Here is a 23,073-nt window from a genome sequence, read left to right on the forward strand (position 1 = left end):
TTTGAACAAAGAACTGTTCTCTCTTGTGTTCTCATTTGTATCCTAAACTGCTTAAATGTAGGGTTTTATTTTTCATTTTTCTCTCCACGTAGCAGCTAGTACACAATGGATTCTCAGAATGTTGATGCCGAAAATAGTAAAAAGATTGTGCAATGATTACAATACTAGAAAAATTTTTGAAGGAGTACACTTTTATTCTGGAGAGTTAGTAACTACAGGGATTTTATGATAAGTTTCATTAATCAGTGCCCACTTATTAAATTTGAATGTGTTTTAGTTATCAGAAACAATTTTTGTTATGTATGCAGGTGTATTCTGTATTGATTACTTGAAAGACAGGATTTTTTAAAAAATTTCTTTTCAGTATAACAATTCATTGTTTATGCACCACACCCAGTGCTCCATGCAATATGTGCCATCCATAATACCCACCACCAGGCTCACTCAACCTCCCACACCCATCCCTTCAAAACCTTCAGATTATTTTTCAGAGTCCATAGTCTCTCACGGTTCATCTCCTTCTCCAACTTCCCTCAACTCCCTTCTCTCCCATCTCGCCATGTCCTCCATATTATTTCTTATGCTTCACAAATAAGTGAAACCATATGATAATTGACTCTCTCTGCTTGACTTACTTCACTCAGCATAATTATCTCTTCCAGTCCCGTCCATGTTGATACAAAAGTTGGGTATTCGTCCTTTCTGATGGAGGCATAATACTCCATAGTGTATATTGACCACATCTTCCTTATCCATTCATCCGTTGAAGGGCATCTTGGTTCTTTCCACAGTTTGGTGACTGTGGTCATTGCTGCTATGAACATTGGGGTACAGATGGCCCTTCTTTTCACTACATCTGTATCTTTGGGGTAAAAGAAATACCCAGTAGTGCAATTGCAGGGTCATAGGGAAGCTTTATTTTTAATTTCTTAAGGAATCTCCACACTGTTCTCCAAATTGGCTGCACCAACTCGCATTCCCACCAACAGTGTAAGAGGGTTCCCCTTTCTCCACATCCTCTCCAACACACATTGTTTTCTGTCTTGCTAATTTTTGCCCTCCTAACTGGTGTCAGTGTGGTTTTAATTTGAATCTTCCTGATGGCTAGTGATGATAAACATTTTTTCATGTGTCTGTTAGCCATTTGTATGTCTTCACTGGAGAAGTGAAAGACAGGATTTTTTTTTTTAAAGATATTTATTTATTTATTTATTTGAGAGAGAGAGACAGTGAGAGAGAACATGAGCGAGGAGAAGGTCAGAGAGAGAAGCAGACTCCCCGTGGAATTGGGAGCCTGATCCCGGGACTCTGGGATCATGACCTGAGCCGAAGGCAGTTGTCCAACCAACTGAGCCACCCAAGCGTCCCAGACAGGATTTTTAAAAATAATTTCTTTTAAATTAAAAAAAAAAAACCATATAATGTATTATTAGCCCCAGGGGTACAGGTTTGTGAATCGCCAGGTTTACACACTTCACAGCACTCACCATAGCACATACCCTCCCCAATGTCCATAACCCCACCACCCTCTCCCTACCCTCCTCCCCCCGGCCACCTTCAGTTTGTTTTGTGACATTAAGAGGAAAGACAGGATTTTTAATTCCCACAGAACCATGCAAGGTGGGTATTACTCCCATTTTGCAGATGAGAAAATTAAAATTCGAGCACTCAGCAAATAAACAGCAAACTGAGGGTTTGACACTCAGGGTCTGTCTGACTTCTAAACACCAACTCTTAAAAAAAGGGTAATGAGATTATGTATATTTGAGGGTTTTTTTTTTTAAATAGATCTAATCTTGCAGATCTGATCACATTAGAAAAATGTTTTTCATAGTAGTGTGGGTACTCTAGGTGCTTGCAGTTTGTGAGTTACTTTGAGAGAACATTTTTTTTTTTAACTTGCTCTCCTTAGAAAAGTGAGAAGTCTGTCTCTTTATCTATAAAACTGAATGGGTGACTAAAGGAGGGCAGGACCAGAGAGTATGTAGGTGATTTTCTTAGAGCCTGCGGTCAGAGACCCTGTTGAGCTGTCTTGTAATTGCTGCTTTACCCTTTTGTGTTCTTACTACCCTGAATTCCTTGTGGGCCACGTCTTCATTCTAAGCAGAGTATCTGGTAAATAGCATTCAGTCATTTTTTTTTATTGATTAAATGTATGAATGACACATTGGTAGAAACTTGAAGTTTTGTAGTGCCCTATGCATAATGGTCACTTGGTAAATGTTTCTAGACTCAAATAATGGTGAGAGTTTCAAAGCTTGAATTCTGGTCCTCATCCTGTTCTTATTCAGGTGTCTCTCTCCTTGCAGAGCCTGGGTTTCTTTGCCCATAAAATGAATGCTTTCTGAAGTTGCTTCTGCCTATTTTCAGATTTTATATCTCTGATTTTATTTTATTATTTTAAAAAAGATGTTTATTTATTTGACAGGACACATGCATGAGCAGGGGGAGTGGCAGGCAGAGGGAGAAGCAGGCTCGATCCCAGGACCTGGGATCGTGACCAGGGCCGAAGGCAGACACTTAACCAACTGAGCCACACAGGGCCCCCATGTCTGATTTTAAGTACCAAAGTAGTACATATTAAATTAGGCAAGGGAGAAGATTATCATAGGGTGGTAGGGTTTGGAAAAGCTCAGTAGAGGAGGTTGGTCCTGAATGGTCCTTGAAGTGACCTGATAGGGTGGGTGGCATTTGGAATTCAGGAGAAAGGAGGGAGGATGTGCTGAGCAGGTACGCTTCCTTTAGTGAGGAAGCTGGTGGGAATGGACCAAGCGTATTTGGGATAGAGCGAAGAGATTACTCTTAATAGAAGGGTGCTGAGATGTGAGTGTGGAATGGGGAGCTAGCTTGGAAATAGGATGGGCACAGCCTGGGGGCCTGGAATATGATTTTGGTTTTCATCCTTTGAGAAATAGGGAGCTGTTGAAGTTTTTATGTTTGCTTCTTAAGGAGGATCACCAGCCGGACGCAGGGAAGGAGGGAGACCGGTTGCAAAGCCATTGTGGGGATCCAGACGTGAGGTGACAGTGGCCAGGAACTGGTGGAGCAGGGCGGTGGAGCAGCGGGGGAGGAGGGCAGAGCTGACATAGTGTGGCACCTGCTGTGGCCTCCTACGTTTTGCTCAGGACTTTTTATGTTACCTCATGTAATCCCTGTGACCACCCTGGAAGGGGGGTGGTCTGGTTATCTACTGCTTCATAACAAATTACCCCAAAATAGTGGCTCAGAACTGCACGTTTATCATTATTGTCACAGCTTGAATGTGCGAGAAGTCTGGATGTATCTTTGCTGGGACCCTTGGTTCAGGGTCACTAATGGGTTGCAGTCCTCTCAAGGCTAGATTGGGAAGGGTCAGCTTCCGGCTCACTCATGGGGTTGTTGGTTGGAGTCCTCAGTTTGTCCCTCCCTTTCTTGCCATGGGGTTCCCTGCATAGAGCAGCTTCAGACAGGGGAGCTTGCTTCCTCTGCATGGGCAGGTGAGAAGGCGGGTGGGGGGGGGAGGGAGCGCCAGCAAGTGAGCACGCACGCGCCCCAGCACGGTGGAGGTCACACTCTTGTGACCTGATCACATTTCTAGATTTTGTTCCTTAGAAGCAAGTCACTAAAATCACCCACACTCGAGGGGGCGGATTGCACATATATTCTAGTGTGCAAAGTGTGATGAGGTGAACAGCAGGAAAGGAGGCTGGGGAGGTCAGTGGGGGTAGGGGAGGCCTGTCATCCCCTTTTTGATGCCTGGAATAAAACACGTTTCCTTTTGCAGGAGTGAAATATTTAAGCAGCAGTGGTGGTTTCCAGTGGGCATGGTGGGTTTTGTGGGTAGACGTACACAGATCTTTAAAGCATGATTCTTGAAATCCACACCAACTCTAAGGTAAGAAGTTGAGAAAAATTATATTGACTGTATCACTATGAACAGAATGACCAGAACACAGTGGTCATTATATAGCCTGAATTGATGTAGTATTACCAGTGGGTTATAAAAATGGCCAGAATACGATCAGTTGAGTATATACAGCCACTCATAGCCTAGATCTATGGTAAGTGTCCCCCTTTTTTTTTTTTTTTTTTAACTCTAAACTTTTACATTCCTCTTGGAAATAGAATTATTTTAAAGATGGGAAACAGATTGTGCTCATTTCACTTTTGTTTTGTCTGGGATATTTCTAGCCTCCCTCGCATATAGAAAAATCATTGTTAGTTTCACACAATTTAACTTTATAGCAAGATTCTGTTGCAAGACACGTTTGGAAACTGTCCCAGATAAACACCCTCTTCGCATAGCTACAGAGAGAACTGCTATCAGCACCAAAGAAAAGTCAGGGAGGGCGGTTTGTGCGCTGGAAGGATTTTCAAAGCTGCAGTTAGGCTTTCAAGTAGCTCATCAGTTGGTTTGCTTCCTTCAGAATCCAACCACCCAATCCCGTGGGATTTTGTCACCATGGAGACAAGAGTATTAATCATTAAAAAGAAGAATTAAAGCACTGGCCTTCCCTTCCTCCCTCCCTCCCCCCCTCCGTCCGTCCTTCCTTCCTTCTTTAGTCCCTCCTGCGCTCGCTCCCTCCCTTCCCTCCCCTTCCCTCCTCTCCCCTTCCCTCCTCTCCCCTTCCCTCCTCTCCCCTTCCCTCCCCTCCCCTTCCCTCCCCTCCCCTCCCCTCCTCTCCCCTTCCCCTCTCTCCCCTTCCCTCCTCTCCCCTTCCCTCCCCTTCCCTTCCCTCCCCTCCCCTCCTCTCCCCTTCCCTTCTCTCCCCTTCCCTCCCCTTCCCTTCCCTCCCCTTCCCTCCCCTTCCCTTTCCTTCTTCTCTCTCTCCCTCCCTTCCTCTCTTTCTTCCTCCTCTCTTCTCCTCTCCCCCTCCCTCTCTCTCTCTATTCCTACCTTCCTCCCCGCCCTCTTTCCCCTCCCCTTCTGTCCCCTCCCTTCTCCTCCCCTCTCCTTCCCTCCCTCCCTCCCTCCCTTCCTTCCTCCATACCTGCCTACCTACCTTCCTTCTTGGTTAAAGAAACAATATCCCAAGGTCATATTCTCCAAGATGCCCAAGAAACAAGTCCTCAGTACATCAGCCCAAGTTCACCTTTGAGGCAGCCAGTTTATCAGTGAAAATTCCCAATATTAGTAAAAGTATGAACTCAGTTTAAAGACCTTTTTCACTTTTCACAAATATCTTAATAAATACGAGCACTGTGGCTGATGACAACCTGAAGAAATAGAAGGGCTAGTGTTGTCTTTCACCTTTTGAAGGTTTAATTTGCAGAAAGGACCATAGATGGGTAGCGAGGTGTCGCACGGGCATCAAAGTTAACATCCCCTAAAGTGAATTTCCAAGTCCTCCTTCAGACTTCATGCTTCCACCAGCTCCCCCCAAAATGCTGCTGCCATCCATTCATTTTTCCAAGCCAGAAATCTGGGACTTGTCCTGGATTCCTACCACTGCTAATCTATCAGAAAGTTTTACCAGTTCTACCTCTAAACTATGCAGTGATTTTTCTCTCTCTCTCCATTTCCAAGGCCACTGCCCCAGGCCACACTGCCACCATTTCTTGCCTGGATTATTGACACAGCCTTCTTGCTGGTCTTCTCTTCTGCTTGCAGTTTGGTTCTCTTCCATACTTGTTTAGTTCTTTCTTCTCCACTGTTACTCCTTGAAAGCTTCCTTCCTCTTGATTTTAAAATAGAAACCAAACTTTATGACCCATATGACCCAGTCACTGCCTTTTCCTAGCGGCCAGCTAGGGAGCTGGTCACATTGGCCTTTCTCAGGTCCTAAAGCACACCACTCATTCCTGCCTCAAGATCTTTGTATTTTCTGTTTTTATGCCCTCTACCCCCCACCTCTCACCTCTTTGTAAAACTGATCATTCTTAAGATCCCAGCCTAAAGGTCCCCCTCTGGCAGAAGCCCTCCTTGCTCACTCGAATAGGTAGAAATCCCATTATTTTCTATTATAATACCTATACACTCCACTTTCTCGACGTCTCAAAACTTTTATCTACATTTCCTTTTGTCTTATTTATTTGCTTACTAGTTGACTGTCTTTCCCAAGCATGTAAGGGCCAGAGCTCTGTTGTCTTTTTAGTTTTCTTTCACCAGGACCTCGCCTAGGGCCCACTACCCAGCAGGTACTGAATAATTAGTTATTGATTGAATAAAAGTGCCTGCCATCTCTAAAGAACTAGTTGATCCTGGTTTGGTAAAAAATTTGAGATTTAATACCAAATTTTTCAAGTATGCTTCACGTAGGTGTTATTCTTTATGAACAACCACCACAAAGTAAAATAAAATCCCCTAAGTACATCTCTAAACCTAGTTATATGGCTAATTTTATCTTCCCGGAAAATTTCCATTCCCGCTTGTGAACAAAATTTTTAAAAATTTTCAACTACTACTTTATCGAAAAATAAGTGAGAATCAAGGATCTGAATCAAGAATCTTTTGGGAAATTGCTGTCCTCGTGGCCACACTGTCATTGGTAGCCACCCTTACACATGTTCACTGACAAGGTACTCCCTTAATAACAGGATAAACAGTCAAGATTGGTGGGTAGTTTTTTTTGTTGTTGTTGTTTTTGTGTGTGCGTGGTTTTTTTTTTTTTTCAGTGTTTCAAGATTCGTCGTTTATGTACCACACCCAGTGCTCCATGCAATATGTGCCCTCCTTGATACCCACCACCAGCTTGTGGAGAGGAGGTATGCCGAAGGCAGAGAGAGCCTCAGCTGGTATTGCAAAGAATGCCTTTTATCATTCCATCTGTTTGGCCCCTAAGAGCAGGATTTTTCATAGAGCATGAACTGAATAGATCTGTGGCAACACTGAGGCAATAACATGTTTTTCAGCAAAAATGCCTAGTTTTGTTGCCATAATAACTTTCAGTAACTCCCAAAGTATTAGGGGGGGAATGTTGAAGCTCCATTCTTGAAGGAGAAAACTATTTAGAAAAGGGGGGAAAAAGTGCAGCCTAACCAGACTGTGGGGTATGTTTTTCACTCTTATTTCAGATTGTGTAGTTAACTGAGCAACGTTGTTGGCATTGGTTGGCTTGTTGTGAATTAACATTACGCTATCCACTGTGTGTCCAGCATCTCGGTCACTGTGGCTCCTGGAGGTGGAGTCAGTCAGCTCCAGTTCACTGTAGGAAATCTGGGGTCGAAGGAGATGAAGGGTCTTATTCAAAGTCATTCATTATGTGGAAGAGCTGGGATTTGAACCTAAGTTTGTTTGGCTTTAAAAGAAAGGGAGGGAGGGTGGAAGGATGAAAGGAAGGAAAGAGAGGAAGGAAGGAAGGAAAACAGACTCAACTAAAATAACGATTCAACAATTTTCCCAAGCTCTTTGAATGTGCTGTCTACATATTTTGTTCGTTTACCCAAAGGCTTTTTGAGTTTGTTAGACTCAAGTGTCTGAGTCTAAAGTTATTTTTACATACAGGTTATATGCATATGCATAGATGAATGTGTAGTTTTTTGCGTATGTTAAATTATTTCCCACTTCTATCAGGTATATATATTTAACTTCGTTCTATCTATATGCATGGACATAACTTACATAAAGGCGGGGTAGGGGTGGTCCATATGTCGCAGTTTCAGTGCTGAACCACAGTCAAAGGAATACAGTCCAGCGATCAGAAGGAAAATAATTCTTATTTTCACTTGTATGTCTTGAAGGACATTAAGAGACAGCCAGTTAGTAACTGAGGGCTGCTCTTAGGAAATTTCTTTGCCTGTCCACGCACTCCACAGAGGCTTGTCTCTTCTCAGGCCCCACAGCACCAGTCCCAGACTTGGCTTGCTCTTTCTCTCCACCTTCCCCAGTAACTCTTTATTATGTGGATTGTCAACCTCTCACCCACAGTTTAGCTTCTCTGTAAGAGGAGCTGACCCAGCATGCAAGGAGACGTTTTACTTAGAGGCTTGAAGGGTGGTGAAGGTGGGGCTGAGGGGGAGAAAGGCTGTGAAATGTCAGACACTGACCATTTCTCATAAGAGTTACAAGTTAGGGGGTGTCTGGGTGGCTCAGTGGGCTAAGCCTCTGCCTTCAGCTCAATTCATGAGCCCAGGGTCCTTTGATCAAGCTCTGCACCAGGCTCTCTGCTTAGCAGGGAGCCTGTTCCCCCAACCCCCGCCACTTGCCTCTCTGCCTACTTGTGATCTCAGTCTATCAAATAAATAAAATCTTAAAAAAAAAAGAGTTAACAATACGCTTACGTTAGTACTTTAAGTCCTTGTTATGGGTACCATTTTATCTGCACATATTTCTGTGGGTACAATACTTGGCTTTCTTGTACATCAATATATCAGTTGTGATGCCTTTTTTAGCCATTAAATATAGTACTTACTTTGTGCCAGTTACTATTCCACGTGCTTTATATATTAACTGGTTTAATCTCCACAATGGCCTATGGGTAGCTACTGTATTTCTCCCTATTCTACAGATGAGGAAATCGAGTCACACAGATGCTAAATAACTCATACAGGGTCCCACAACTATCAAGGGGGTAAAATCAAACAAGATTGAACGCATGCAGTCTGACCTCAAAGTTTATGCCTTAAGACAATTGCTCAACTACCTCTTGGATGAAATAATAAAGTTTTTTTACTTATTAGTATTTTTCAATGTTTATTTTTCAAAAGTAATGTGGAGGCTGAGAGATCATAAGGTAATGTCTGCGTGTTCTGCTTGTCTTGAGTGTTTTGCTGCTCCGAACAGTCAGTGGGATAGTGACTACTGACCCGGCTCGGTAATCTTTCTGGTGCGAGGATCTTTGAGGTGATGGGATTTGGAAGCCTGCAGCTTTCTCTCCTACTCCCTCAGCACTCCCTTCCCGTAAAGGGATGGGCAGTTGCTGTTTCTAACAGAAGGTAAGCATGCATTGAATTCACAAAACAGGAAGCCGCAAAGACGAAAACCCAGAAGTGGAAGAATGAGGTTGGGCAAGGGAGCGTGGGAGTGGAGACAGTCCATCTCTTGTTCACCTCTTTTCTGTGCAGGAGGTGCAGCGTGGGGTTTCCCCGAAGTTCCTGAATGCCTTTGTTTTCCTCATGGTGGGTCACCCTCCCATCAGGATTAGTTTTTTCCTAGACTGAACAGGCATACTTGTTTATCTCTACTCTTGCTCTCCTGGGGCTCATTGGACTCGCTGGAGACACCATGGATGGCAGATAACCCAGAAGCCTCCTGAGGAGGCGCGGCCTCCCGAGCCCAGGGAAGATAACCCTTGTCAAATACGACACTCTGTGTCTGAACCTGGCTTTTGCTTCTGAATCCTCCGCAGTGCTCCTGGCGGCCGATCAGACAGGGCACAGAGCAACGCTGACCTCCCACTTATGACTAGACCCTGAGAACTAAGGTGTGGATGTGACAGGAAGTCCAAATGGAGACCCACCGGCAAGAGCGCTCAGATGCCACCTGGGCCAACCCTGAATGGAACAGATGAGAAATCAAGGCAGAAGCTCACCTCCTTCCTTCGGAGCAGAACTGGAATTTAATAGGCTCCCTGCCTCCAAATTCAGTGCCCTTGCCGAGCTGCCTCTGGGCTGCGTGTCTGAATTCAGCCCTTCAGATTTCTCCGAGTCTAAAAGTTTTCCAACTTGAGAGAGTGTTTTTGCTGAGGCTCCAACAGTTGTCCCACCTTCTACACGGAGCCTGAGATGCGGCCAGGCTGGGCCATGACGGATAAATAGGAGCCTGTTCCTAGCTTTTGGGTCAGGGCTCACTGCAGTTTTTCTCAGAGGTGGCAGCTGAGTGGGGCGTGGGGGAGCGCTGCTGGAGCACACCGCCTGCTTGTGCCCCTGAGAGAGCCCCATACCTTCTTGTCATAGGGCCCTGGGGAGCCCGCTGTCTTGGGGGATCCAGGGGGTGCAGGAGCCACACAGGGGGCTCTAAGGGTGTCCTGGTTAATGGTGCAGACTCTATAGTAGTCGAAACCCAACCTCACGACTTACTCACTGAATGACTCTGGGCAAATGATTTCTCTCTCTCTGCCTTAGTGTCCGTGTCTATAAAATATCTGTATCTCTAGGGTTGTGACGATTAAATGGGAAGATGCACTTAAAGCGCTTAGCACAGCACCTGGCAGTTACTAGTGGTGGCTACTGAGTCATGTCACAGAACATGGCAGGATGAGGAGCTCCAGGAATCGGTCTGTTCACTGCAGCAACCATTAAGCTGGCAAAGACTGTCGGAGTGAACTTTCTCAATACTCTAGGATCTAAAAAAACAAAAAACAAAACAAAAAACCCTTCCAGCTATTAGAGGAATGCTTAATGAGGAAAGAGGCTGCTAAATTTTGATATTTAAGAAAATCTCTCAGGTCGCTGGCTGAGCTCTGAGATAACAGGAGAGAGCGGTCAGTGACCACGCTCAGTAAGGAATGCGGTCTGCACACGATAGTTGGGAAAAGTCCCTAAGCAAATGGACGGTGGCCCTCAGCAAGCAGCAGCCTGCCCTGGAGGGGAGGCAGAGCCTGATTTCCAGAGTCACCACGTTTTAGCCTTCAACATGTCCGGGGTTCAACAAAAATCAAAGACCTACAAGTAGGAAAAGTGTGTCCTATTCACAGGGAAGAAGAAATTGACAGAAACCGTCCCAGAGGAAGGCTAGTTTCTAGATATTGACATCTTGGAATTTAGGTAATTATTAGAACTTTGCTGCTTATTACCAGGGTATTGTTGGAAATCCCATGCTTTCTTTTGGTTTTACATTGCATTATGAATATTATAAATATTTTTCCCATTTCTTTTTTTTTTTTTAAAGATTTTATTTATTTATTTGACACAGAGAGATCACAAGTAGGCAGAGAGGCAGGCAGAGAGCCCGATGCGGGACTCGATCCCAGGACCCTGAGATCATGACCTGAGCCGAAGGCAGCGGCTTAACCCACTGAGCCACCCAGGCGCCCCATTTTTCCCCATTTCTTAATGGAAATTACCATTAAGGAAAAAATGACCAGTTTGTACTTGAAGAGAAGTAAAATTGGGAAAACTTTACCCTTAGATCTGGCTTTGAAAGCATACACACTCTCAGCATTCTATTAATTTTTTAATGTTCATATACATGAATAAAATTAGACAGCATGTTGTACTTTAATCACTCTATTAAAGACTTATATTTGAATTTAACACATTTTTGTTTGAAGTGTAGCTTATTTGGTATGACATAGGAAATAGTATCTTTATACCATCATATTTACCTATGGTTGTTTGCTCAGACATGATACATTCCTATTTTCTAGCCCTTCACATGCTACTGGTGTGGCCAATAATATCAGGACTATTCCCTTTTCCTTTCCTTGTTGGGTGACATGAGGCACAGAAGCTCTGTGTAAGCTGAGTGGGTTTGGTCAGAACTCTGAGATCATCCTGAAAGTGAAGAAAGGTTGTTCCCACAGAGACTCAGGTATGGAGGAATCATTTGGCAGTGAACAGAAGTTTACATTGGCTGCGGAATTGGCTGTCAGCACGTGAAACCAAGAGCCAGAATTCCAGGTTACACCCGGACTAGGTCTAAGTAGTCAACAAAAAGCCTAATTTGTGTCTTGAGAGACACAACTGAACATCCGTTGATGTTCACCAGTTGAACATGTGTGTGCCCCAAGTCCACCAGTGAATGGACTAGCTACCCTCCACCAAGTGACACCCAGGTCTCTGTTTTGGTCCAAAGCAATGGTAGTAGAGTTGCCCATTTGAGAATGTAAAGTCTTCATTCACATGCCTGTAAGAGCACTGGCTTGGAACTGAACTTAGGAGGATATGGTAGAGGCAGGAGCAACTGTTTTTCAGCTTCCTTCTAGGAGAGGAGTTTGCTGGTGAGAAACACCAGCAGGATTTGAATGGCACTTGTGATTGGGCAGAGGAAGGTTCTGTTGGCCAAGCTGGTTGTCCTTGGGACTGGGTATGGGGTTGTCCTGGCTGTGAAGAAGTGTCTTGTCATTGGGGTTGGGTGTGGGGTTGTTGTGGTTGTGGAGAGGTATTTTCTTGTTGCAGTTGAGTGTGGAGTTATTCTTGTTGTGTAGATGTGTCCTGTTGTTGAGGTAGGGTGTGGGTTTGTCCTGGTTGTAGAGATCTGGGAAGTGGTTGTGTCTGGAAAACAAAACAAAACAAAACAAAACAAAGACATCAGAACCTGTTTTGGGGGGGCACTGGAGAAAGGAGGCCAATCTGATGGAACACTAGAGCCAGAGTTTATGAGTGAACTTCCGTCAACACTTTTTAGTGGCTAAGTGTATGTAGAGGAGTAGGAAAACCAGGGAGTATAGAACGTCAAGGAAGAAAAAATAAGTAAGAAATATTCTCCACCCTTAAGGTCTACACAATCTTACAGGGGAAGGAGTTTATACAACCCCTTGTTGGGTGGGTACTCTGTCCTCAAATGTCTTCATGTGCTTAATGTTATATTAGGCAGTGCAAATATGATCCAGAACGGCAAAATTATATATTTTTTCTTGCTAATTTCAAAGGTTGCATGTAACGCTTATGAGAATTAGATATCAGGGTGCCTGGCCTGGGTGGCTCAGTTAGTTAAGAGTCTGCCTTTGACTCAGGTCATGCTCCTAGGGTCCTGGGATCGAGCCCTGTGTTGGGCTCCCTGCTCAATGGGGTACCTGCTTCTCCTTCTCCCTCTATATGCTACTCCCCCTGCTTGTGCTCTCTCTCTGTCAAATGAATAAATAAAATCTTTAAAAAAACCCAAACAACTAGTATCATCGAGACCTGAGGATGGCTACCCCTGCTCTAAAGCAAGTACCCAGAAGCCCCATTCAAACCCTGGAATCTCTTTCTGTGATTTCAGAGGCACTTCTCATTCCTCTGTGCAGGGATCTGACCACCCTTGGGTTCTCTGAGGTTGCCTTCCAGAGAAGCAGAGATAACCAGGCCCTGTGGGTAGTCTGATCTTGGAAAAACTAGAGCCTTTTTAATGATGCCTCCAAGGGTCTGTGGATCAAAGAGGATTATATGGAAGAAGAAAAAAAAGGGAGAAGTCCAGTGATTTGCTCAGGCTCAGGCACTCTCCCCTGGTGGGAGGGTGCCTTCCAATTACAAGGCACTGTGTTTTATCTCTTAGTGTTTCCCAGGGTAGATGTTTCTCCAGTATCCCACTGACCCACTGAACCACAAGGTCTGAACACAACGGCTTGCTTGCTTCTTTCCTTCCTCTCTTCCTCCTTCCCTCCCCTCTTTTCTTTTTTCTTTTCTTCTTTCCTTCTAAGCTGGATTTTATTAATGTGGAGCCAAGGAATCCTGATTAGAAGCAAACACTTTTTTCTTTCTTTCCTAGCATTTACATGAGTGTTCATCTTGAAAATGTCCTTCAGGAGGAAAATAACACCCCAGTCTTTTCATAGAGGGGAACAACCAAGGAAGCCATGAAGGCACTCATGTAATAGATTCCTTAGACAGAATCACTTTGAAATTTGTTGTTGTAGATAGATATCCCTTGTGTCCACATTTGCAATGTATGGCCAGCAGGAAGATGGGCTGCGTACTACTTGTATTTCAGTGTTGGGGGACCTCCAAGGAAGACCTGTTATCTAAACACTGAGAAGGACTAATGCTTCTTGTTCTTGGTTGAACTTTGTATTTAAAAATTTCATTAAGAATGAAAGATTGTCTTTTTATAGTTTTGAGGTAAGTCTAAGATAAGTGGAAAAAAGTGTAAGATATGGACCACGAGTCCTAATTTCTCCATTTACTTTCTGTGTGTCTTCTGGCAAGTTACCTATCTTTCCTGCACCTCAATTTCTTGAATTTGTTTTAGCTCCCTAGAAGGAGGTGAGAGAGAAGGAATAGGACAGAGAAGGCAAGAGAAGGACGAGGAGCTTCAGGATGGCCGTAAATTGGGGACAACAGCCTATTAAAGGTCAGTGGAAATCCTTGGTGGTGGCCAGAGGCCACTCTAAGAACTATGGAAAGTATGAGAATTTCTATACTCTTCTTCAAGCCTTCTTTGTGAAAATCTTTACCCCTTTCCTTGAGTCCCTTGGTTAAAGTCTGCTCTACCTAGGAAGGCATTGTGCAAGTGGGAATGCATTGTGGAAATTAAGCAAAGAGCTGATTTTCCTATCCATCGGTGTGGCATTGGACATAATGGCTTCCAAGGAATCAGGAATCTGGAGCCACAGGTGGCTAATTAAAGGCCCCTGGGAGTTGGCAAAAATCTTGGGAAAGGCTTTTGTTTCCCAGAGGCATAGGATAAGGGGTCACACTGTCTTCTGTAAGTCTCAGGTGTTCGGGAACTCAGCTGACATCTGGATACCATATGATTAGAAGACTCTTCTAAGGCACTCACCATCTAATTTTCCACGCTGACCGAGTCACTGCCAGATGTGTAAATAGGCCACAGAGGAACTTACCTTTTCTTCCTAGTTGCAGAGAAGAAAATGTAGCAGCATTGTAGAAATTAATACTGAAGGCTCTGTGGAGGGCAAATCAATAAGAGATAATGGTGAGGCCCTCCGCTGTGGAATTCACAAGTCTAGCTCCCTTTTCTGCCTTCCCGGGAGATCCTGACCTTGGTGTTCTCTACAGCACCGTCAGCCGATCATTACTGATCTGTCGTATGTTGTCTTGACTAAGATTCTCCACGGTCTTGCTCCAGTGAAGCTCTTGTCCATCCCCCACCCCACCGACTTCAGCACCCTGAACTCCCCACAAGCTGGAATGCACTTCTGGCCATTGTTCAAGCCAGTCCTGCCTGTGATTTCCATCCTGGTCCCATCTGCCCAGATACTGCACAGTAACTTCTGTGAAGTCATTTCTCCACGTTGTCATTCCCAGACAGAGCCCCGTTAGAGAGACGTGCCCCGTGACTGCATGGCCTTGCTGGGAACCAGTCCCGCCATGAGAGGGCTCCTTGAGGGCAGGTTCTGTCGTCAGCAATGTCTGACACGTAGTAGGTGCTTAATGCTTATTAAGTGGTCTGTACAGCTTGGTGTGTTGTTCTGTCAGTGGTCGCGTTATTAACCCCGTCTCCCATTCATACATTCAACAGTTAACTAATGAGTGTGCGCCACTTGCCAGTCCCATGCTTGGTGCTGAGGGGACAGTGGTGAACGAGACAGGCATGGTTCTTACCCTTCTGGCACTTTACAGTTTCTTCAGAGAAACAGACTTGCAACAAAACAATTGTTAAATAATTGATCACAGTTGTGACGTGTTGTGACAAAGCAGTGGAAGTTATGAGAGTGCAAACAGGGAGCTGGAGCCTGACCTGGGGATTTAGGGAATGCTTTCTTGAGGAACTGATACTCAACTTCTGCAGTTATTTCTGTAGGGGCCTTGCCTCCCCAAAACTCATTGTGGAGCCCCGTGGACAGGGGCCTCTTCACATCTCACTGTGCCCCGCCCGGCTGCTCTCCGTACCCCCGTCATATGTGCTGCTCCCCTCCCCGTGTCAGGAGTGGGTACCAAGGCTGAACAAGCAGAGAGGCCAGTGCAGGGTAGGAGGGGTCTGCAGACCACACTGTTGGTGGGAATGTGCTGTTTCTGTGGCAGGTTGTTACCGTTGGGCCTTTTATCTGTTGTTGCATGGAGTGTGGAAGCTTTAATGAGGTGAGAGGAAAGCAAAGCTGATTAGCTTTGGCCGATTTCTAAGAGACTGCTGTCTTCAGGAGGCTGGAATGCAGCAGCTCCCTCGGATTTGGGGCATAGTCACCTCTCCAGAACCAGCTGAGTCTGACCAGGGCCCAAGATGGTGGGAGAAGGCAGGATGGCTTGATGGCATCAGAACCACCAATGTCCACAGAGACTTGGTGGCTGTTCACTACCAAGGGGACACCACTAGGGGCCATGGCCCGATGGTCAGACCTGCCCTTTCAATACAAGTGGCAGTCTGAAAGTGTGAGGGCCTCTCAACATGGGCTCCTGATGTAACTTGGATAATGTCATTAGCTGAGAGGAAGGTCTTTCTGTTAAAGTGTAATGCAAGCCCCCATGTGGCCTCACCTCACAGTCTGAGGGTGTCCATTTTGTGTGACATTAGAAAGCCAGTTTTATGACACAGTCATCACGTGTGGCATTTCCGAAATGAATGTGTGTTTTAAAAAATTTTTCTCTGGAATTTGAAGCAAACAGCATGCCCAGTGACAATGATTCTTTGCTTCACCAACTTTAGTCAGGCTCCAGAACCTTCTTCTAGGCCTGTGTACCTCATTATAAAATCCGGTTTTAGTGAGAACCCTGCTAAATCAGTTCAGCAAGTACCTCCCACCGTGTACCCCTAATACCTAGTTCTTCGTCTATTCCACCCCCAGGGAATATCTGACGGCCCTGGCCTGCCTTCTGCAAGAATCCTGTTAGGTCAGTTTAGCCAGAAGACCCCCTCACAGGCCCTATTGTTTCCTCTCAGTGATCCCCACCCTGCTCCGTGGCTCTAAATTCCCACTTGCCTGTGATGTATTCAGAACTGAACTTGGTTCTATCCTGAGGTCTCTTTTCTCCTGTTGCAACAGTCCCAAATAAAGTGTTTTCATGTGTTTGCTTGTTTGGTTTTAACCACTCTACAGCTATGGTTTTCTTTAACACTAGAGCGATCTTTGTCTCTGTTGCACCTGCCTGGGAGTGGGGGAGGGGGGAGGAGTGTGTGTCTGTGTCTGCGCACATGTGGGGACTCCTGCAGGGAGAAGGACAGAGTAGTGAGGCAGAAAGGAGTGCAGCTCCTAAATTTTCCACGTCGTGTCTGGAGTGCGTTTTGAGTCATCCAAGGTCAGCGTGAAACTGTGTAAACCCCATCTGCGCTTGTACAAGCCCAAAGCAGATCACACAGGGGTAGTTTCTTACTGTAGCGCGACTGTGGTTATGTTCGTCGAGTTAGGAGATACCCAGTTTGCCATGAAGATCTGATCCCTCTGGTTATCCAGGCGATACAGGGCACTGTTGCGGCAAACCTTGTCTGCTTTCTCCCAGAGGCCCAGTGAGTTGTTGTTCGCGTCCACGGCTCGCAGGACCACAGAGCTAATGCTGGCATTCACGGGAACCCATACTAGGAGGGAAGGGTAGGGAACCAGTCAGCCATTTGTGCAGTCAGAAGGGGGATGAGGGTCATGAAATCAAACTTCAGCAGGAAAAAGGAAGTTACAACCAGTATGGTACCTACAGTACGATCCCATCTTAAATGCGGTTGCAGACAAAGGTCTGGAAGGAAATAGAAGATATTAACTATGGTGATTTCTTGGTAGTGGGATTATCAATTATTTTTATTTTCTTCCTTGTGCGTTTTTGTTTTCCTCATTTTCTCCAGTAAATGGTAAACAAAAGAAGACCTGTGCTCTGGCCCTGGTTTTGCTGTAGAACAGAGGTAAGATCCTGGTTGGCTCTTAACCTCCAGAGCCAGGTTCCTGTGCACCAGATAAAGGAGATGGGTTGTTCTGCCCTTCTCTCGGGGGGAGAGCAGGGTGGGGAGAGGCGGGGTTGTTGCCTGGGAAGGGGTCAAGTGGGCCCACTGGGCAGTGTGTCATGACATTAGGCACCCTTAGTGCCAAGTTAAAGCAGAGCCCATTCTTGGTCCCAGAATCACTGATTCCCTTGGTCTCTGTTGTTGAGTGTGAGGGAAGGGGTGTGGTCTCTGAGCCCCTGTCCGATAATGCTAGGGTTTCCTGGCCTTCCCCAGTCAGGTAATTCTTCCCTGTTGACCTAGCATAGGATATACTCACAGGGACAGCACTGACACTTGCCAATTCTAGCATTCTGATATGTAACAGGGAGCGTACTTCAAGAGGACATTTCAGCCTGTCCATTCCCTCCCTTAAAAGATCCCTTCTGGGAGAATTTCTCAGTGCTAAAGTGTTATTCTCCAGGGCCCTGTCAGCCACCCAAATCCTTTGAGAGGTTTTTCCGTACAAAGCAAAGAAAGTCAAGCATGTGGCACAATAGGATCAGACAGTACTACTGGATAAGAATTCTAGCTTTCACATTTAGGAGCGAGTCATTTCCTCTCTCAGCCTCGGTTTCCTTACTGTCCGTCACTCGCTCTGCAAATAATTATGGAATGCCCACTCTACACCAGGTCTGGTCCTGGGTCTGAGGATGAGGACATTAGCCCTCATGATACAGAGATCATAGTACCTTATCTACAAGGTTCCTGGGAAAAGCACAGAGAGTGTAAGGCTTTCAACACATGATGGGTGTTGAATGAATTGGGATTGTTATTTATTTATCTTTTTTTAGCACAAAACATTTCTGTTCTGTTGTTTTGGCCAATCAGGGTAGGCTGAGCCAAACCCCACTGGCCTGACTTGCCCACTGAGAACCTGACCCTTGTAGACGTGTGCACGGTAGTGAGGAGGGTGGTGCTCAGCGATGGTATCCTGAGATCGTACCAAGTCTGTCAGTTCTCCCACGGGCAAGCTCTTGTTTCTGCTGTTACTTCTGCTCTCCCTCTCTCACACTGGCTTCCTGCCTCCTTCCTTGCCTCCTACGCATCTGTAACCTGGGTTTCTGGCCTCCACCTTCCCTCTTCAGGCTGCAGCCAGATCACATTCCACATACAGCTTTTCTGTGAGGACAAAGTACTCTCCCAAACCTTTCAAGCGCCCATCTTTCTAGACGACCTAAAGATTTCTGCTTTTACATTTTTACTTCTGTTGATTACAGTACCCAACATATGGCTTTTATGACCCTCCTAACCTGGCTCGCTGTGCTTTTTGCACTCCTGCTCTAGGTGCAGCCAACCCTCCTCAGTTCTGCAGGTGCAACTGGCCCATACCTGCCCTTGACCTTTGTTCATGTCTGGAACCCTGCCTTCTCATCACACATCCCATCCCTGCTTACTCTCCAGGACCTTACCTATGTTCCACCTCTGGCCCAGTCCAGCCCTCTCTTCCTCTCATTCCTCAAACATTTACATTTGTTCCTATAGAGTTGAGTAGTTAATTACATTCTGGCTTGTTCTCTGTACTGTGGTTTCTCCCATGTCAGTATCTGGCCAGCACAATGCTGGGGACTTGGAGGGCTCTAAATAACTACTGATTGATTTAAAAAGTTGTGCACTCAAAAATGAACTATTGGGACTTCATCAAGATCAAAAGCTTTTGCACAGCAAAGGAAACAGTCAACAAAACCAAAAGACAACGGACAGAATGGGAGAAGTTATTTGCAAGTGACATATTGGATGAAGGGCTAGTATCCAAAATCTATAAAGAACTTATCAAACTCAACATCCAAAGAAGAAATAATCCAGTCAAGAAATGGGCAGAGGACATGAACAGACATTTCTACAAAAAAAAAAAAAAAAAAGAAAAGAAAAGAAAAAAAAAGACATCCAGATGGCCAACAGACACATGAAAAAGTGCTCCACATCACTTGGTATCAGGGAAATACAAATCAAAACCACAGTGAGATATCACCTTACACCAGTTAGAACGGCTAAAATTAACGTCAGGAAATGACAGATGTCAGTGAGGATGTGGAGAAAGGGGAACCCACCTACACTATTAGTGGGAATGCAAGCTGGTGTAGCCACTCTGGAAAACAGCATGGAGGTTCCTCAAAAAGTTGAAAATAGAGCTACTCTACGACCCTTCAATTGCACTACTGGGTATTTACCTTAAAGATACAAATGTAGTGATCTGAAGGGGCACATGTACCCCAATGTTTATAGCAGCAATGTCCACAATAGCCAAATTATGGGAAGAACCTAGATGTCCATCAACTGATGAATGAATAAAGAAGATGTGATATATATATATATATATATATACACACACACACACACACACACATACATACATACACACACACAAAATGGAATATTATACAGCCATCAAAACCCCCAAATCCTGCCATTTGTAACAAAGTGGATGGAACTAGAGGGTATTATGCTAAGTGAAATAAGTCAATCAGAGAAAGACAACTATCATATGATATCTCTGATATGAGGAATTTGAGAGGCAGGGCAGTGGGTCATGGGGGGGGTAGGGAGGGAAAAAGTAAAATAAGGTGGGACCGAGGAGGGATACAAAGCATAACAGACTCTTAAACTTAGGAAACAAACTGAGGGTTGCTGGGACTTGGGGTGGGGGTAAGGATAGGGTGGCTGGGTTATGGACATTGGAGAGGGCATGTGCTATGGTGAGTGCTATAAATTGTGTAAGCCTGAGGATTCATAGACCTGTACCCCTGAAGCAAATAATACATTATATGTTAATTAAAAAATAGTTGTACACCCAGTGCTGGACAGTGTCCTTAAATAAGATGACGGTTCAGGCAAACAGGCAAGCACCTTTTATCCCTCTTGCCCATGGAGGCAGATACATACCCAGCACAATCTTAATGTAAATGTCACTGCGTCATGGGTTTCTTTCATGATACCAAGACAGACCCAGAGAACCTCTTCTAATGTTAACCTGCCTGAGCTGCATGTGTGCTATAGGACATTCCAACCCATTTATACATGACTTACCTATGTTGACACAAACCCTGAAATTTAAAAAACTTTAAAATCAAAATAAGGAGAAGTGGTTGGCCTTTGTTGGTCTTTACCAAGTCTCCTCAAAAGTCCTGAGTCCCAGTGCAATCCTGCAATGACACTCTCATGAGGAAAACATGGAGCCTGTTGTGTAATCCTGGGTGTGGAGTCTGGCACTTCACGCATCTCCCTGAGCGTAGGATTTTGACTCTCAGCTTAAATAATTCACATAGTGATTTGGTCTATCATGGAGTTTTAGCACATTTCTGCTCTGAGATGAAGTGGGGTAAAGTTTGGAGAAATGCCTGGCACGAAATAGGTGTTCAATGACCTGGAGTTCCTCTCCTCCTTCCCCTTTCTCTCTGTTCTACCCAACACCTCGGCAAATGTCCGATTTCCCCCTCACCCAGCATACTCCCTTTCAAGGGGTCTTACGGATCCTCTCTTGACTGTTCTCCTGCCTTGCTACTCTCAGAAGAACCCCAGTCGACATATCTCCACCCGGCATTTTCACGAGATAGTTTTCTTTTTCTTCCATGTCAACAGCAAAATCCTTCACCTTGTGATATGTTATCTTAAGTGTGGGGTCTTGATCTCTTTTGTAGCTGTCCCTCGACCCCCCAGGTCCTTCCCCATGTGCAGGGTCACACATATGCCTTCCTGTCCTCATCTTGAATTATAAGATTATCCTCCCTGTTTTGGGAGGACAAGGACTGAGGGAGTGGGATACAATGATCTGAGTCACAGCTGAGGCCCTTAGTGACAGTCCCCAAGGAAAAAGAGAAAAGGACAAGCTGGGACAAGCGAGTGAAGGCAGACCATTGTCATTCTCCTGCTGAAGTCTGGAATCTGTGGTTCATGGCTGTGGACATCACCTCGGTACTCTGCAGAATTTGGTTAGAGTTCTAGGAGAGCAGGACGACATAGTAATGAGACAGCAGGCTCTGAAGCTGGACATCCTGGCTGAACAGAGCTGGACAAATCTTGGCTGTTACTTAGGTTCAGATACTAGCAATGCTATCCACTATGGCCTTGGGTAAAACTTGAACTTCCCAATGCTGCGGTTCTCATCTGGGAAGATAATAGCATTTACCCTTAGGACAGCACTCAGCATGTAGTAAGAAGTCCTAGCTCTCCTTATTGTAAGTGAGGGTCGTAGAGTGCAGTGGTTAAGGACTGGGTGTCTGAAGCTGGACTGCTCAGGTTCATATTCCAGCTCCATCCTGTAAGTAGCTGTGACCTGAGGAAGTGACTAACACCTCTACCCCTGTTTTCTCATCTGTGAAACAGGAATGGTCATTGTATGTTATCTGCCTAACATATTGTTGTGAGATCTAAATGCATGAATACATGTAAACCACCATATTAAATGTTGTTTTTATGAAAGTAATAAGAAATTACCTTTCTTGACTTATAGGTTTGGCTGATCCAAAACAGAATATTTGTTAAATATTCTATGTACCTTGAAGAAAAGCATTGGACTGGGAAGGAAAGACCAAGATTCAGGAGCCGGCTCTGCCCCTTAATAGCAGGGGAGCCCTGACCTGTAACCCAACTTTTCTCAGCTGCAGGCTGCTTATCATAACCAAGGTGGGAGAGAGAGTAGCACTCTCCCTGCCTAGCTCACTAGGGTTTCCACCCACACACCAAAGGCGAACAGTGCCTCCCGGTGTTGTGCAATATACTATCATCCACAGTGGCATTGTTTTATCAAATGAATGTGAACAGACCACACATTGTGATGCACTTATTACCCATGAAAACAATAAAAACACCCACTCTATTGCAGTCTGAGAACTTTCCACAGGTGTGCTCTTGCTGGGGCTGTTAACCTGGGTGTCAGGACTTCATGACTCCTGGCTCTGGTTTGCACAAAGGACAGGGAGGAAACAGTCCCACCCGACCAACTCTCTCACACACAGGCTCTTTCTGTCTCTGCCCCCACTTCCCATCTGGGTCAAAAACATACGTTTTGTGTGATTGAGAGCAGGAGTGGAGGGGTGTGCTCTGAAATTCAGTTAATTCCCCTCAGAAGACAAAGGACAACAAAAAGAATGGCTTCTCCTCACCTGTGTAGTTTGTGTTGCTTTCATAGACATCTGAATTGGCCATGATGCCTTGGCCAGTGGTGATGACCTCATTGAAGAGGACGCAGTTGTCAATGTCACCTGCAGAGCTGGCAGAAGAACACAGTAGTCCGAAGCATAGAAACAGGCAGAGTGGCAGCAACATGGAGCTGAGGACTGCCATGGTCTTGACTTGTTTGGAAACTGCTGGTCCCGGTGCTGGGTAATACCTACACCTCAACTGTTTTTATGCCAGGGCTGGAGCTTCTGCGTGAGGTCACACATGCAAATCTCCTTCCCACTCCTCCCTAACATGAACGGGTGTTGGAAATTCAGCCCAGGATATCAGTAGGGGTGACTCACCCAGTACTCGTCAGCATGACCCTTTACCAAGTCCAGTTTTGCTCAAGAAGGGGAAGGTATTGATCATGGTTCTATTTTACATCTCATTCATCTCAGCCTCTGCTATTTGAAGAAAGCTGTTGAGAAAAGTCTTAGCACTGGCAAAGGAAAATTCAGAGTTGAGTAATCATCACGTACCTGCCCCATTTAGAAGCTCCACACTTCTCTGTAGGGAATTCAGGCATAAAAGCTATGTTTTCTTGGAATAGTACA

At 45.2% G+C, this 23,073-nt stretch overlaps 1 protein-coding gene across 1 annotated transcript; it reads right to left on the bottom strand.

Moving 5' to 3' along the window:
- Positions 1-10,961: 10,961 nt before the first annotated feature.
- On the bottom strand, positions 10,962-22,664 carry PLET1 (placenta expressed transcript 1). The gene is made up of 4 exons (XM_032358894.1): positions 22,462-22,664; positions 16,768-16,969; positions 14,343-14,404; positions 10,962-12,072 (listed from the first exon to the last, which is right to left on the bottom strand). Exons 1-4 carry the CDS (start codon positions 22,640-22,642, stop codon positions 11,780-11,782), a joined length of 738 nt encoding a protein of 245 aa, XP_032214785.1. The 5' UTR covers positions 22,643-22,664; the 3' UTR covers positions 10,962-11,779.
- Positions 22,665-23,073: the final 409 nt, after the last annotated feature.

This window comes from Mustela erminea, chromosome 9, assembly GCF_009829155.1.
Source record: "Mustela erminea isolate mMusErm1 chromosome 9, mMusErm1.Pri, whole genome shotgun sequence".
Lineage (NCBI taxonomy): Eukaryota > Metazoa > Chordata > Mammalia > Carnivora > Mustelidae > Mustela > Mustela erminea.